The 17,205-nt window shown below is 39.9% G+C and overlaps 1 protein-coding gene across 6 annotated transcripts in view; it reads right to left on the bottom strand.

Moving 5' to 3' along the window:
- Positions 1 to 3,400: 3,400 nt before the first annotated feature.
- Positions 3,401 to 17,205, bottom strand: part of OBI1 (ORC ubiquitin ligase 1) — a 134,077-nt gene continuing 120,272 nt past the window's right edge. For all 6 annotated transcript variants that reach the window (XM_033947441.1, XM_033947446.1, XM_033947445.1 and 3 more), the window contains 2 exons: positions 16,607 to 16,695; positions 3,401 to 6,073 (listed from right to left, as the gene is read on the bottom strand). In XM_033947441.1, the coding sequence (XP_033803332.1) occupies positions 4,564 to 6,073; positions 16,607 to 16,695 (1,599 nt within the window). In that variant the 3' untranslated portion in view covers positions 3,401 to 4,563. The remainder of the gene's footprint in view (positions 6,074 to 16,606; positions 16,696 to 17,205) is intronic.

The raw sequence follows: 17,205 nt of genomic DNA on the forward strand, positions 1-17,205 counted from the left end.
ATGTATAACACCTTGGGTCTTATCAATGTTTAACTTCATTTTGATTTTGAGACACCCACTCCTGAATAACAGAGAAACAGCTATTCAGGTATGATAAAGCTTCAGCTGCAATTTTTCCACAGGAATAAGGATTTGAATGTTGTCAGTGTAAAGATGAAACCTGACACCCAACATAAGCAAAATCTTACACAGTGGGAGCAGGTAAATATTAAAGAGAACTGCTGACAGGGCAGATCCCTGGGGAACCTCACAGGACAAAGAAACCCAATCCAATTGCTTCTCGTTCACTACAACACAAAATGATCAGTTTCCCAGAAATGACCCAAACCAATCCAACACCTTACCTGAAATGCCCATGGCCCGTAATCTCGCTAACAAAATTTGATGATTAATGGTATCAAAGGCCACAAACACGTTCAGTAACACCATAAAGTACGATACCGCATGATTCAACCCACCCTGTAAGGTATCAAGCACAGAGAGGACAAGAAGCTCAGTGCAAAGTTTTGGTCTAAAACCAAACTGATAATCATCTAAAATGGCACTCTTGTCCAAAAAAGCTGCTGTAACATGGCTTTTTCAAGAACCTTGGCCAAGAAGCCTAAAGACGAAATTGGTCAAAAATGTTCCAAAGCAGTCCCAGATTACTACAGTGGGCTAAGAACTGGGGAACTGGGTTCAATTCCCATTGCAGCTCATCGTGACTCTGGGCAAATCACTTAACCCACCACTGTCCCAGGTATACCTAGATAGTAAACAAACCACGGGCAGAGAAAGAAGTTGTTGTTAGGTGCCATTGACTCATATTTGAGTCCTAGTGACTTGATGATTTACAGATCTAAAAATAAATCAGTTTTTTGCTAGTCCAGTATGGTCCTCTATCATCATCCCCCGTGGTTGATTTCAGCCTGTCCAGCCATCTGATTGCAGGTTGCCCTCTTCACCTGGTTCCTTCAATCTTTCCAAACATGATATCCTTCTCCAGTGATCTCTCTCTTGCATATATTAAATGTAAACCACTTTGACTGTACCACAGAAAAGAGGTATATCAAATCCAATTACCCTTACCTACCCATGTGCTTCCCCCTATGTACATTGCCTTAGAGATACATGCTAAACAAGTTATAGATTAGGTTATAGCAAGGATTTTTAACAAGTGCTATTTGCATCTCCAAGGGATGCAGAGAAGGGTTTTAAAATCTGAGGCAATATATTAAAACTTTCTAGACAAAGTGAAGGTAGAATAACTGTACTACTGGAACGTTAACAATTAGCACTGTTAGCAGCTACCGTGTTTTCCCAAAAATAAGACACTGTCATATTAATTTTGGGTCCAAAAAAGACACTAGGTCTTATTTTGGGGGTAGGTCTTATTTTTTTCATGTACAATTATCATGTCTCCCTTCCTCTCCTCCACCCCAATTCTTCTTATTTTCTTTCACTCCCTCCCTCTCACCCATCCCCTTGAGTAGTAACAGGCTGCTTCGGACCTTCTCCTGCCTGGGCGTTCCTCTGCCGCATCACTAATGATGTCATCAGCAACATGGCACCCGGAACCCCTGGCAAGAGAAGGCCTGAAGCAGCCTGTCTAGATTGCTGCCGACATTGTCATTTGTAACAAGGTATTTCGGTCTCGCAGCTGGAGGGGGAGATATGGAAGGGTCAGCAGTGGGCAGGGAGGGGAAGGGGGGAAATGCTGCTGCCAGCGATTAGGGTTTATTTTAAGACCTACCCCGAAAATCATGCTAGGGCTTATTTTCGAGGAAACATGGTAGCAACATAAGTAGCTGTTAGTAGTCACTAGTGAACACATGGCTTAGAAAGGGAGTGTGAGGGATGAATTAAAGGGGTGTGGGAACCAAAAATGTTTAAGAAACCCTGGGTTCTACAAAATTGATCAATGCCCAGCTGACACTATTCAGCAGCATATAACTGGGCAGTCCATTGAAAATCTGACCTAACCAGCAATTTCAGAGACAGAAGTCAAGAAGGAGCAGGGAGTTACACAAGTGTCAGTGCCTGCATAGCTAAGTAAGCCTCAGGAACCATAAAAGGCTGTCCTAACTTTGGTTGCTTAACTAGGTAAGTGTTAGTGTTAAAAACTGGCTAACAGCTACATAGCTTCTGGGTAGCAGCCAGTACTGTGCAAAGACCACCCTTCCTTCTTGACCTCCTCTAATCTGATTCAGGGAATCTGACCAGAAACACTTGTGAAGATCTTACCCAGTATTCAGCTGGGACTCATGTAAGCACAGTGACTACTTTCAGTACACTCAGGCCCAGATATTCAATGCCAGTGTCCACACATGGCTAAAGAAGAGCTTACAGGAATGGGGCAGGGAGAGGGACAGTGACAAAACTCACGGGAACAGGACGGGGATATTGAGTTCCTGAGGGGACAGGGAAAAATGTGTCCCCATGTCATTCTCTACACTGAATAACTTGGTCTATCTTAACCAGCTATGGTAAGCATTTAAAAATGCTCACCACCACTGGTTGAATATTGACTAGTAAATTTATATAATTAAGGGATACATGCAATAACTAAATACATATAAATATATAGAAAGGGGAGTATGTGGCACAGTGGTTAGGAGCTCCAGCCTCAGTACCCATATTGCTCCTTGTGACCCTGGGCAAGTCACTTAATCCTCCATTGCTCCAAGTAGTTAGTGTAAGCCCAATGGGACAGATAGGGAAAAATGCTTGAGTTCCTGAATGTAAACCACTTAGGCTATAAGTGGTATATAAATACTAACAATAAATAAAATTAATTAATATACACTATACAATATCAGAATTACTGTGCATATTTAGAGTGTGAGCCCAATGGGAAAGATAGGGAAAAATGCTTGGGTTCCTGAATGTAAACCACTTAGGCTATAAGTGGTATATAAATACTAACAATAAATAAAATTAATTAATATACACTATACAATATCAGAATTACTGTGCATATTTAGAGTGTGAGCCCAATGGGAAAGATAGGGAAAAATGCTTGGGTTCCTGAATGTAAACCACTTAGGCTATAAGTGGTATATAAATACTAACAATAAATAAAATTAATTAATATACACTATACAATATCAGAATTACTGTGCATATTTAGTGTGAGCCCAATGGGAAAGATAGGGAAAAATGCTTGGGTTCCTGAATATAAACCACTTAGGCTATAAGTGGTATTATAAATACTAACAATAAATAAAATAAATTAATATACTGTATATAATTGTGTTGGGCATCCAGCCATTGGGTTTCTGTTTTGTGACTCATTTGCTGTCATGGGTTTCTAGTATTGTTTTCCATGTCTGCTCTGATTGCTCTGCTTGTTCTGATCCTGGTTGTATGTTCCCTTTGCAATTGCTAATAAAGATAATTAAAAAAAAAAAAAGAATTATTGAGCATATGACATCTTTTATTTAACTCACATAGAAAAATATAAAAGAATATATTTAAAAATATTCAGTGCACAAACCAAGCCTACGATTACGTTAAGATGTATGGTTAAATATAAGAAACAGAAAACTGGTCAGAAAATTCATAAGGCTTGGGTCTACAGTAAATAAAAATACATAATGTGTTTCACAGGAATATCTATCAAGATACAAAAGTGTATAGCATATGCTTTCCCCCAAGCTAAAAGGACACACAAATCACAAAAGGCTAAGAATGGTAGTAACATCAGAACTATTTTTCAGAGCAAATTTATGAAGATATGAGGTTTAATATATTTATGTCATGTGTTTTAAAATAAAAATACAAACTTTGAATTTTAAGATATGTTTCCATTTAGGTACCTTATTCATATACTCAAAAGAATGAATTATGTTCCATATTATAAGCTTTTGATCTAATGAACAACATTGTTTTGCACGTGTAATCTAAACAAATGCAAAGAGAAGAAATAGATGATATTTCTGATTCCCATTTTCTATTTTAACCAAGAAAAGCATTTAGTAAACATGCACCTTGCACTATGCAACAGTAGCATGGGAATAATGCATTACTGGACACAGATCACCGTATCATGCTCATACAAACAGGACTTAATGTAAAACAGAGATTCATAAGTTTTAAGAAAAGAGCCATATAAAACATTTAACATTATATAGAGGGACAGCATGTACATGTAGAGGAGAAGGGGTTGCCCCCATCATTGTTTACTGAGCTTGTTGCAATGCTGTCACATCATCATAGTTTGATGGAGTAGAGGAACTCTGTCAGCACTGTTGCTTTTGTCACTGCTGTGCATGGAAAAAAAAAAAAAGGTAAACACTTCCTCTATCAGTCAGAATCAGCAGGAAAAATACAGGGAAAAATGAGTTCCATGGGCAGCGTCTGGCACATATGCCATAATTTGGGAGACTCAATATAAAATATCAATAACACATGACAGAGAAAACAAATGTGTGCAGAGAATGCACTATTACCTCCATTCAGTTTTTATTTAATTATCAATGTGATAAAAGTCTCTATTAAAAAAACCTGAAAAAGTATTCATTTTTTCATGTGAAACTCCATAGATTAACACTGCAGTCATTTAAATGATAAATAAGTCAACATTCAGTTTTTTGAAGATTTTAATGGACTATCACTAGAAAGGCTGCTTTCTATTTTTCTTTTTGTTGAATGACTGCTATTCTTATTGTCATTTTCAAGGATGGAAGAGACAGCCCAGGGAGACTGGAGTTGATTTTGAAGGTTAAGCTCTTCTGCTGACATATTGAAAAATGAGGGTTCAGACTTGGGATCCTTGAATGTTTTTTTTGAATTGCAGAAGAAAGAAACTGGAGCAGATTTCTCATTTTGAAAACAACTATTTGGGATCTTGAATTCATTAGTTTCTGAATCATCATCCAAAATAAAAGACAAATGTTCATTCATGTTTACACTACAAGCAGAAGGGGCAGATGAAGTAATTGGTTTCCATTCTTCATCAATTAGCAACTGGTTATTGACATGAGAATATTTTACAGTGGCCTTCTGAGTTGCATCTTTCAGATCATCTTCTGATTTATTTATAAATATAGTGCACTGTTTCACCTTTGTTGTACCATCCAGATCAGCAGACCTTGAACTATAAGGGCTCTTGCTGCTTTCAGATTCGGACATCATGGAATCCAACTCACTAATTTTATCAAGGTAGGCAGCATCCATAGATGTTTCACTTGATGTTCTTGTACGATTTCCTTCAAGATCACTTACAGTTGGTAACATTTTAAATATTTGGCCTGCTTTGTCAATGGACTTTGTTGACGACTTCCCAGGCTGAGGTGGTAATGAATTTTGTTCTGAGCATTCAAAATGCAAGACAGGGTCATAGTTAGTCTGATCACTGTTCCAGAATACTGGCTCTACTGTCAACTTCTTTGTATTGCTAGAACAGGTTTCATGTCCTTCCATAATTATGTTACCATCCATGTTTTCTTCAGAGTGAGGGTCTTCAAACATTAGTTTTCTTAGGTATGTTGAGGGTTTGCCAAGAGGGTTATTTTTGTGGGCAGTGGGATTCAAACATAGGGAACTAAAAGACACAGAAGGAGTATCTGGAGATGGAACCTCACAGAACCCTTTATCTTTACATGGTGTATAGTCTTTCATTTTATCTTCCCATTCTTTTTCCAAACAGACACTTGTAGCTGTCCCAGTTGTAGTCAACACAGTCTCCTGATGATCAGAGAAATGTTCTTTGTCCATTGAACCATGGGATCCATTGGAGCTTTCCAGACTAGATGAATCTGAATACAGACTGTTATCTTGCATTATACTAATTGATGGAGGATTTTCAGGGTGATCTGAATTTTGGCTGGCAGTTAGAATGGTTCCCTCTGAATTGTTCAATAATGAAGCATCTTGACTGACTTCAGAACCCTGGTCTTCAGTTACAACAGAGGCTTTGCAAGTAGAATTTATGCTTGGTTTTTCCCCCGTTGTCCTCCTCAGCTGTGTAACCTGAGATTCTAGTTCTTCTATGTATTTATCACTTCTTTCTAGAGCTTTTTTCAAGCGACTGGTTTCTCGTTCGTACTGATCTATTTTGGACTGTAATGCAGCCACTGTAAATCTGCCAAATCTGAAATTAGAAAATAAAAATCAATTTCCTACTTACACAGTAGTTCAAGTTCAGTCTTACATAAATATTAAGTAGTTAACTGTCACCCTTGTTTATTTCTAAAATGTTTACCTTACACAAATTAAATAGGTTCTAGTTAATTTGTTTTCAAAAAAGTATGTAAATATTTTACCAAACAGTAGCAATATTTATTGTATTTATTTGTGTTTTGCCATATTTGCTGTAATGATTATTTCTGCAGATTATACAGTATAAGTTGAATGAACAATAAAGTCTCAGTTAACCGGGTCTCTCACCCAACCACCAAAAAAATTGCTGGTGGAAAATAAATGTCCCCCGAAGCACACAGCAGCAGACCTGAGCCGCAAATCCTCCCTCAAGCAAGGGCAAGCAGCTGTGTAACCCCCCCTCCCCCCAAAGCACCAGTGTGGCAATAGTCCTAAGCCGCAAAGCCCTCTTCCCTCCTTCAAGTCCCCAAGCAGCTATGAACCCCTCCCCTCTTGCCCCGAAGCACCAGCGCAGCAGCGGTCATAAGCGTCAAAGCCCTCCTCCCCTCCCCAAGCCCCTTAGTGGCAAAAGCAGGTGGAAGTCCTGAGCCGTGAACTCCTTCCCTCCCTCTTCCTTACCCGAAGCGCAGTGGTCAGCAGGAGACAACCTCAAAATGGGCTGCTCATGGCCAGCCCTGGCAGGGCCTTTCCTCTGACGTGTCACTTCCAATGCATCAGAGGAAAGGTCCTGCCAGGGCTGGCCATGAGCATCCTGTTTTGAGGCCGCCTCCTGCACTGGAAGGAAGAGGGGGAGAGAGAGAGAGAGAGAAAAAAAATTTGTGGCTCAGGAGTTGCTTCTGCCACTTCGGGGCTTGAGGGAGGGAGGAGGGCTTTGCAGCTTAGGACCGCTGCTTGTACTTCAGGGTGGGAGGGAGGGAAGTTTGTAGCTGCTTCGGGACTTGAGGGAGGGAGGAGGGCTTTGCATCTCAGGATCACTGTCACGCTGGTGCTTCAGAGGGGGGAGGGGGGTATTGAGACTGTGTAACATAAGTTTTCTAACACATTTTCAATTAACCAGAAAAACAGTTATCTGGTATCCACCAATTCTCATGGGTGCCAGATAGCCGAGATTCTATTGTATGGTAGTTCACCTAACGCATTTAAATGTGACCTAAAATATAACAAAATAATGACATAAAAGAACAGTGATCTATTCTTACTAGCATCCGTTTACATAGCTTTCAAATAAATTTACCACATTTCTCATCACTTCTTATAATCAACTATATCAAAGAATCTGTACTGTTGTAACTTTAAACCTAAAGTAATGGAAAATATTACTGCCAACACATGGGACGTGACCTAAAGCACAGTTACTTACCCTAACAGGTGTTATCCAGGCACAGCAAGCAGATATTCTCACATATGGGTGACATTGTCCACGGAGCCCTGGTACGGACAGCTTTAATAGTGCATCGCCACTTTAACTTTTTTTTAGAAAGTTCACGATTGCCTGCACTGTGCATGTGACGCAAACTCGCAGTATCTCAGTTCCGTAAGCAAACTAAGCAATCAACCAGGGGAGGTGGGTGGGTTGTGAGAATATCTGCCTGTTGTCCCTGGATAACACCTGCTATGGTAAGTAACTGTGCTTTATCCCAGGAATTATATTCTCACATGCGGGATTCCCTAGCTTACTAAAATGGGATGGAGGTAGAGTTGGCCATTATGAAAATAAATTTTGCAATATTGCTTGGCCGAAGTGACCATCCCATCTGGAAAAAGATTCCAGAAAGTAATGAGATGTGAATATATTAACTGAGGACCAAGTAGCAGCTTTACAGATCTCAATAGGAGTGGAATGTAAGAAAGCAACTGAAGCTGCCATAGCTCAGACTTTGTGAGATGTAACACGACCCCCAAGTTGCAGCCCAGCCTGAGCATAACAGAAGGCAATACAAACCGCCAACCATGTAGAAATAGTTCTCTTGGATACAGGTTGTCCCAACTTGTTAGGATCAAATGAGACAAAAAGTTGAGATGTCCCATGTGGCTGAGTTCGCTGTAAGTAATGTAATGTAATGTAATGTAATTTATTTCTTATATACCGCTACATCCGTTAGGTTCTAAGCGGTTTACAGAAAATATACATTAAGATTAGAAATAAGAAAGGTACTTGAAAAATTCCCTTACTGTCCCGAAGGCTCACAATCTAACTAAAGTACCTGGAGGGTAATAGAGAAGTGAAAAGTAGAGTTAGAGGAAAAATAAAAATAAAATAAACATTTTAACAAGACAGCATTGATCTAAATACTTTGGAAGGTAGAAGAGAGGAGAGAAAGGAATAGAAGCAGAAGGGGGAGTCATTGAACAGTAGAATTCTGGAGAAATTTAAATGATAGAAATAGAACAAAACAAAGACAAAAGGCAAAACAATAGATAAGATTAAAGATAAATCATAAGCTGGAAAGGAAAATAAAATAAAACTTTGTCTTCAATCCACGGTTTCAGCGTCAGTGATGAAGTGGAGCAAGTAAGTTTAGGAGGAGCGATTGACGTTTCCAGAAAGGGCTTCTTCAGGGAAGAGACTTGTCAGACAGTCCCAGGATGCCTATGTCTCCTCCCCTGCGATGTTCTCCCATCCATGCATTCCCTCCCAGACACACTGCCCGTGCCCCAGCCGCTCCAAGAAGTAATAAGCCAAGGCTCGTTTGCAGTCCAAAGTATGAAGAGCCGTTTCTCCGGGATGAGAATGAGGTTTGGGAAAGAACACTGGAAGTACAATTGATTGATTGAGATGAAATTCAGTGACTACTTTTGGAAGAAACTTTGGATGTGTACGACGTACTACTTTGTCATGGTGGAACACTGTGAAAGGTGGATCTGCCACCAATGCTTGAAGTTCGCTCACTTGACAAGCAGATGTAAAGGAGATGAGGAAGACCACTTTCCAAGTGAGATATTTAAGATGAGCCAAAGACATTGGTTCAAAGGAAGGCTTCATGAGTTTAGCAAGGACTACATTAAGATCCCAAACCACTGGAGGTGGTTTGACACTGAAAAGTCATTTCATAAATCTACCTACGAGAGGATGAGCAGTGAGATATTTACCCTCGACTGGTCTGTGAAAAGCATTGATAGCACAGAGATGAACTCCAATAGAAGTGGCCTTAAGGCCTGAGTTGAATAAGTGTAGAAGGTAATACAATACCAAAGATATAAAAGTGGAAGAGTACACCACATGGAAAACCGTGTCCACTTCTGTTGGTAGCACTGTTGCATAGACGGTTTTCTTAATGCTTACAAGGTAAGTTGGACAGGATTGGAAAGATGACTATTAGCCAATGTCATCCTGAGAGATAACAAGCTGTCATATATAATGAATGAAGATTGGGATGCAGAAGAGACCCCTGACTCTGTGAGAAGAGAAGGAAAAATTTGCAGGAGTACTGGATCCTTGACAGTGAGCTGAAGTAGAAGGGAGACCTATAGTTGTCTGGGCCACTGAGGAGCTATGAGAATCAGGGTGGCCAAGTCCCGCTTGAGTTAGTCTAGCATCTTTAGGATGAGAGGAATTGGTGGAAACACATATAGGAACTTCTGTATCCAATCCAGGAGGAAAGCATCTGCTTCCATACGCTGGGGGGAGTACTGTCTGGAGCAAAATCGAGTCAGTTTGTAATTGAGAGGAGATGCAAACAGGTCTATCTGAGGCATCCCACAAAGAGAGAATATCTGATGCAAGACTGTTGAGCGTCCATTCGTGTGGCTAGAGAAACCTGCTGAGCTTTTCTGCAAGAGAATTATTTTCTCCCTGAATGTAAATCGTTTTGAGAAATACGTTGCAAGGAATTGCCCAGTTCCAAATCCGTTGAGCTTCTTGGCAAAGAAGGAGGTAACCTGTTCCACCTTGTTTGTTTACATAATACATTGCCACCTGATTGTCTGTATGCACCAGGAGGACTTGATTGGCTACAATATGTCAAAAAGTCTTGAGGGCATTGCGTATGGCCCTGAGCTCTAAGAGATTGATGTGAAGGGTCTACTCCTGAGATGACCGTGCGAAGACCGTCTAGATGAGCTCCCCAAGCATAGTTTGAAGAGTCTGTGGTCAGGACTTTTTGAGGTGGAGGGATGTGAAACAACAACCCTTTAGAAAGATTGGAAGAATTTATCCATCACTGCAGCAATTGACGAAATGAAGATGTGACTGCAATCTGTTAAGAGAGTGGGTCGAGAGCTTGAGACCACTGAGTGGTGAGGACCATTGAGGTGTCCTGAGATGAAGTCTCGCAAAAGGAGTAATATGAACCATTGAGGCCATGTGTCATCTGTCTGGCTGAGATTGATGGAAGGTGATAAATCTGAGTGCAAAGCACTCTTGTCTTTGCTGGTGAAGAAACACTCTGAGATGAATTGTGTTCAGGAGAGCTTATATAAACTGCAAAGTTTAAGAGAGTTGAAGTTGAGATTTGAGAAAATTAACTTAGAACTCCAACTGTTGAAGCAAGAGAATTGTTGATCGTGTTGATTTCAACACCCCTTGAGTGTCATCCTTTATAAGCCAATTGTTGAGATAAGGAAAAACTTGAAGACCTTGAGCCCACAGAGCCACAGCCACTACTATTAGACACTTGGTGAACACTCTGGGTGAAGATGCAAGGCCAAATGGCAGAAATGGGTGTATTGAAAGTGTTGCTGGGCTACCTGAAATCTGAGAAATTTCCTATGGGTAGGATGAATTGGAATGTGCATATAAGCTTCTTTTAGATCCAGATAGCATAGCCAATCATTCTGATCTAAGAGGGGATATAAAGTTGCCAAGGATAACATGCAAAACTTTTCCTTTACCAGAAAATTGTTCAGGCCCCTGAGGATTAAAATTGGATGCAGACCTCCAGTCTGCTTCAGAATGAGAAAATACTGAGAGTAAAACCCCCAGTTCCTCTGAGCAGGAGGAACTTTTTCAATTGTATTCAGAAGAAGTAAAGACTTTATTTGCCGAAGAAGAAGGGACGTCTGCCGAGGCTCAAAAGAGGACTCTCTTGAAGGATGATCTGGAGGAATAGAGAGGAAATGAAGAGAGTATCCCTCTCAAATGATCTTTAGAACTCAGATGTCTGTTGTTATCAAATCTCAATGTGGAGCCGGCCTCTAATTGGTTGAGGAAGAGGCTGAGAAGGGGAAACAGTGACCATAAGCCCGTCAAAAAGACTATGCAGGTTTCTGATGAGCTGCTGGTTGAGACTTTTGTGGACACTGTTGCTTTTGCTTCTTCTACTGAGGCATGTGAGATGCAGCAGGTTTAGTTGAATAACATCTCCGATACGAGGAAGAAGGCTTAAACGACTGAGAAGCTGAAGAAGGTTTAGACTTGGTTTTAACCAAAGTGTTCCAGCTCTTTTCGTGGTCAGTGAGTTTTTGTGTAGAATTTTCAATAAAGTCACCAAAAAGCTCATCTCCCAAACAGGGAATATTAGCTAATCTGTCTTGAAGATTGATATCCATATCTGAGACTCTCAACCATGCTAGACATCTCATCGCCACTGACATAGTTGAAGCTCTGGATACTACTAACTCAAAGGCATCATAAGCAGATCTTCCCATATATATTCTAGCAAGAGCGTACGAAAGATAGAATGAAATTCCTGGAGATGTTGAGAAGAAATATACTGTACTTATCAAAAGAATGCAATTTCTTAACAAGGTGCTTTACATAGCAGGATATATAGAAATTGTAATTAAGGACTCTGTTTGCCAACATGTAATTTTGATAGAGGCAACGTCCAAATTTGTCCACAATGTGTCCTTCACACCCTGGTGGCACTGAAGCATAAACTTTTGATGAAAAATATTTTTTCAAAGTTGACTCCACAACTAGTGATTGGTGTTGAAGTTGTGGTTTATCAAAACCTGGGGAAGAAGTGATTTTGTAGAGAGAATCAAGTTTTCTGGGAGCCACTGTAATGGTTAAGGGGGTTTCCCAATTCTTGTGAAGAGTCTCTTTAAGAATACCATGCAAAAGTTCCTTAGGAGGCTCATCATAATCCAAAGTCTCAAGATATTCTGTATTGGGTAGTCAGTGGCGTACCAAGGGAGGGGGCGGGGGGCGGTCTGCCCCAGGTGCACGCCCCAAGGGGATGTACTGCTGGCCACCCTCCCTATTCTGCTGCTGCTGCCTTTCCTTAACAGCAGCAGCGGCAGTAAACATAGGTGTCCGCGGGTGCTCACCGGCGTTGCTCAGCTTCTGGCCGGCTCCCTTGCTGAAAGCCACGGGCGTCCGCTCCTCGCACAATCCGCGGCTGTGTCAGAGAGAAGGCTTCCGACGCAGCTGCGGATTGGTGAGGTGTAGACACCCGTGGCTTTCAGCAGGGGAGCCAGCCAGACATGCTGGGAAGGGGGGGAGGGTAGAAATGCTGGGCAGGGAAAGGGGGAGGATAGAAATACTGCACAGGCAAGGAGGGAGACATTCTGCTGCTGCACAGGGAAGGGGGGAGGGTAGAAATGCTGCACAGGCAAGGGGGAAGACATGCTGATGCTGCTGCACAGGGAATGGGGGAGAAATGCTGCACATGCAAGGGGAGGGAAATGCTACTGCTGTACAGGCAAGGGGGGGAAGAAAAGCTGCTGCTGCACAGGGAAGGGGGGAGAGAAATGCTGCTGCACTCAATTGGGGAGAGAGAGGGAAGGAGGGAGAAGGAAGACAAGGGAGAGGAACCAAAGATGCCAAGTCCATGGGAGGGAGGGAAAGGAAAAAAGGAAAGGAGATAAAAGACTATGGAGGGGGAGGAAGAGATGCCATGGCATGAGGGAAGGGAAGGAGATAGAGATACCACACCATGGTGTGGAGTCGGAAAGAAGAAAGGGAAGGAGAAGAGAAAGAGAGATGCCAAAGCATAGGGGAGGGGGTGGAGACAGAAAAATGGAGAGGGGATGAAGCTGAAATGAATCATGTGCAAAGGAGAGAAGGGACCCCAGATATAGTTTATTGAAGGGACATAAAAAGAGGAAAGATGCCATATGGAAGAGAGAGAGAGGACAGAAGCTGGGTGGAAAGGGCAGAGAGGGCAGATATTGCATGGAAGGGAGAGAGGACAAACGCTGTATAGAAAGAAGAGAGCAAAGAGAAGATGATTAAAGCAGAAACGACAAAAGGTAGAAAGATTTTTTTGTTGCTTTACTTAGAATCAAGTAGTATTGTAACTGTATTGATAAAAGTTTATAAATAGGAAATGGAAATAAGAAAATTTTTTGGACTAAACCCCTAGTTACTAGTTCAGAGAGACTCCGTTTCACCCTATTAAGAGCTTCATCAAGATATTTATAAGGAATTGCCTCCTAGTACACAGCAGACTGAGCATCAGAATCATTTTACTCAGACTGACACATGTCAACTATCATTGGGCTTTAATTGCCTATTTCTTAATCTTATTTGTATTTTTATCATATATTTCCTTTTTTAAATTTAATTATTCTAATGTTTCTTTTATATTCTTTTAGTGATTAATCTGCCAGTACTCTCTCACAGCAATATTGCTGGTTTCAATTGATAATATTTCATGCAAATCAACCAGCTTCGCATTAATATAAGTGAAGAAGATACGCTCCTCTAAACATTAAAGAATTCTATGCAGAGAAAGCAAAGAGCAATGGTCTTGATATTAACTAAGGAAGAGTACTAGGAGGCAATTCCTTATAAATTTCTTGATGAAGCTCTTAATAGGGTGAAACGGAGTCTCTCTGTTGAACTAGTAACAATCAGTAACTACTGGTTGAGCTTTCCTAACAACTTTCTATTACAAACAACTGTCAGCACCAAAGCGATGACAACACAGCATAAACTAAGAGCTAGTCTCATTAAGCTGGTTGATTTGCATGAAATATTATCAATTGAAACCAGCAATATTGCTGTGAGAAAGTACTGGCAGATTAATCCCTAAAAGAATATAAAAGAAACATTAGAATAATTAAATTAAAAAAAGGAAATATATGATAAAAATACAAATAAGATTAAAAAATAGGCAATTAAAGACCAATGATAGTTGACATGTGGCAGTCTGAGTAAGATGATTAAGAAACTCAGTCTGCTGTGGACGCTTGAGGTCTTTTAGCCTTACAAAAATCATAGACCAGTACATTATAGTTGCACACAGTTGGGATTTATGGTAAAGAACTTCCCTAGTTTTCATCATTTTTTTAGGGGTATTCGTCTATAAAGTTTTGGGCATACTCGTATTTTTCTTCTTCAAGAAAAAATTTGGGCATACTCATATTTTTCTTCTTCAAGAAAAATGTAGAGTTCTTGTCGTAATTGAAATATATAGACCAACATATTGTCACAAGAAAGCCAGAATGAGTGGCAATAGTATAACAAAGACGTGTATTCAACTCCCATATCTTCACACAATTTTTTGAAACATCTTGCTTTTACTGGGTGAGTTTTATAAAGTTTATTACATCCACCACGTGTTCTAGGACCAAATTCAATGTAGGATTCAAATTCTTTGATGCGAGTGCTTCTCTATGTATTATGCAATGGGCCCACATTGCAGCCGGAGCTTTCTTTCGAATAAGTGCTTGTAATCCTCCATAACGGCCAGACATTGAACGACCACCATCCGTATAGACTCCAATACACTTTGTCCACTCTAAATTATTTTCAGTCATAAATATATTTAGGATCTCAAAGAAGTCCTGAGCCTTTGCACCTGAAGTTATTTTTTTTTACAAAAAAAGACGTTCTTCCACAATGACATCTACAAAATGTACATAAAAAATCAAATGTGCATCCGTATTATTATCCGTGGTCTCATCTAAATGCAAGTTAAATTCTCTTTCTTTTAGTTTTTCAATCAATTGGTCATTGAGATCTTCTGACATAGGTTGAATTCTCTGACTGATAGTATTACTAGATAAAGGTACATTTGAAAGTACTTTCCCCATAGATTCGCCGATCATAATGTTCACCATATCTATAGCAGCAGGTAGAATCAGTTGTTCTACAATGGTAAAGGTTTTTTTTACAATTAGCAACTCTATATACAACTTTGTATGATGCTAGCAGAGCACTGTTTGGTATTGACAAATGCCGAGAAAATGTACCTTGCTGTCCTTTTAATTTTCTGGTAAAGAAGTTGCAAGTTGTATTAATCGAGTATGAATAATTAGTTTCTAGATAGTGTGGCGCCAAAATTTTCAAACATACTACACATTATGGTCTTTCTTCTCCGTTAACATTTGTTGACGTGAAGCCAAAGTCCAAATAACTATCCTCATATTTAATCAATTTTCTCTTTTTGCATACCCGCTACTCGTTTGTGGTGCATGCTCTTCATTTTGTGCTGCTGTATACTTATTAAAATTCAATACAACTTTGTCCATTTTTAGGGTTCTGAAACAACAAAATTTTTTTAATTATGTTGATCAGAACTTGACACTTAAACAAAAAGATGCTTACTCAATGATAATATATGAGTAAAATACTTACGTTAGTATTATTATTGTACCAGTAACATTTGATAAATACGAGTATAACAGCTGAGTTTGCTACAACAAGCCACCGATTACTTACATTCAAATAGAGGTCACTAGTCATGTGCAAAGCCACTAGGCAAGCGCACTAGTCATACGCATAGTGTCTCCCCCACGATGATTACATTCACATGATAACAGAAAACCAACTGTTTTACTGGCCATAAAAATCAAAACAGTAACTAATGAATAACGTGAAGATTCAGTTGTAGTATTTTTATTTACAGACTTTTTAATTTCTTAAGGTTGTAAAAGATGTCTAATATAAGAATAATCTGCGGCTCCCCTGTACATCAGTCACTATTCCCCAGGGAGCTGCGGTTCACAGTTTGGGAACTGTTGTTCTAGTGCATAATATTCACCGAGGACTACATGTTTTATATAAAAAGCAACTCATGATTTTATACACCAAATCTCATATGTTTTAAGAATGTTTCTTGATGCCGAGATGAGTCTAGCAATACTGAATATACCAAGCTCAACTTAATCTGTCTCTGGTGGCTTCAGGACTGGGAACGGGGATCTGTGTGCAAATGCTCAATTTGAACCACAATACTCAAAGTTTTGGTCATAGCAGGAAACTGGGAGCATGCCCATTCCACTTAGCAGCTTTTCTCCCATTACTTAACAGGCTTACAGGTTCTCCAATGCCTTAATCCCTGCTTGTACTTGAGTTTTCTGCTGAACAATGAGTCATATGCAGCTGGCAGGATAAAACTGTAGAGCTTATAAACACATGAATGTTTAGTCATTGGGCTATGTGACTTTCACCGTCACAAGCACCATTGCTAGAGAGGGCAGCACAATAATCATTTGTTCAATGTGGCATAACAAATAGTGCTTAACAAGGTACAAGAAAAGACACAAATCACAATACTATTTGCAAACACATCTAAATCTGCAATTCAGAAATTAAGAGAATCTTGCCAGCTTATATGCATAAGCCAAGATACATCAAATTAATGTAATATGAGATGGTAAATGAGTTAATTGCCACTCTAAAACTTTTACATACTTTTGGGGTGATCTGCTATCTACTTCAGCCTTTAGTCGCAAATTCTCTCGCACAAAGGCACTGTTTTCAATTCTCAGTTTCTTATTTGCCTATCAAGGAAAATGAAACATCTATAATTACATTCTGAAAAATAACTGCATTATATAATTCATTCAAGGATCCATTTTGCTTTCTAGAGAGAATGCATGCTCACAGACAGGAATATTATTTTACCACTGGAAATAGCAAAAGAGTGAATAAAGAACAAGCATTTTTTAATTCATATTTTTAGGAACACACAGTCAGTCTATTACCTAGGGAGATAAACATGTTGATGTTAGTATAGAATGCTGTTAAAACGATATACTACAGTAATGATAACTACTGTATTTTTCCTTCCATAAGATGCATCTGACCATAAGACGCACCCACCTCTAGAGGAAAAATCAAGAAAAAAAATTTCTGAACCAAATGGTGTGCCCTGTACCCCGTCCCCCCTCTGGTAGTCTAGTAGTAGGCTGGGACAGGATATAGGGCACATCTAGTGGTAGGCATGTCTAGTGGCAGCCAGCAAGCCAGCTCCCAAACCCCCAGCCAGTGCCAAGCCAGCCAGCCAACCC

The sequence above is a fragment of the Geotrypetes seraphini genome, chromosome 6 (genome assembly GCF_902459505.1).
Source record: "Geotrypetes seraphini chromosome 6, aGeoSer1.1, whole genome shotgun sequence".
NCBI lineage: Eukaryota > Metazoa > Chordata > Amphibia > Gymnophiona > Dermophiidae > Geotrypetes > Geotrypetes seraphini.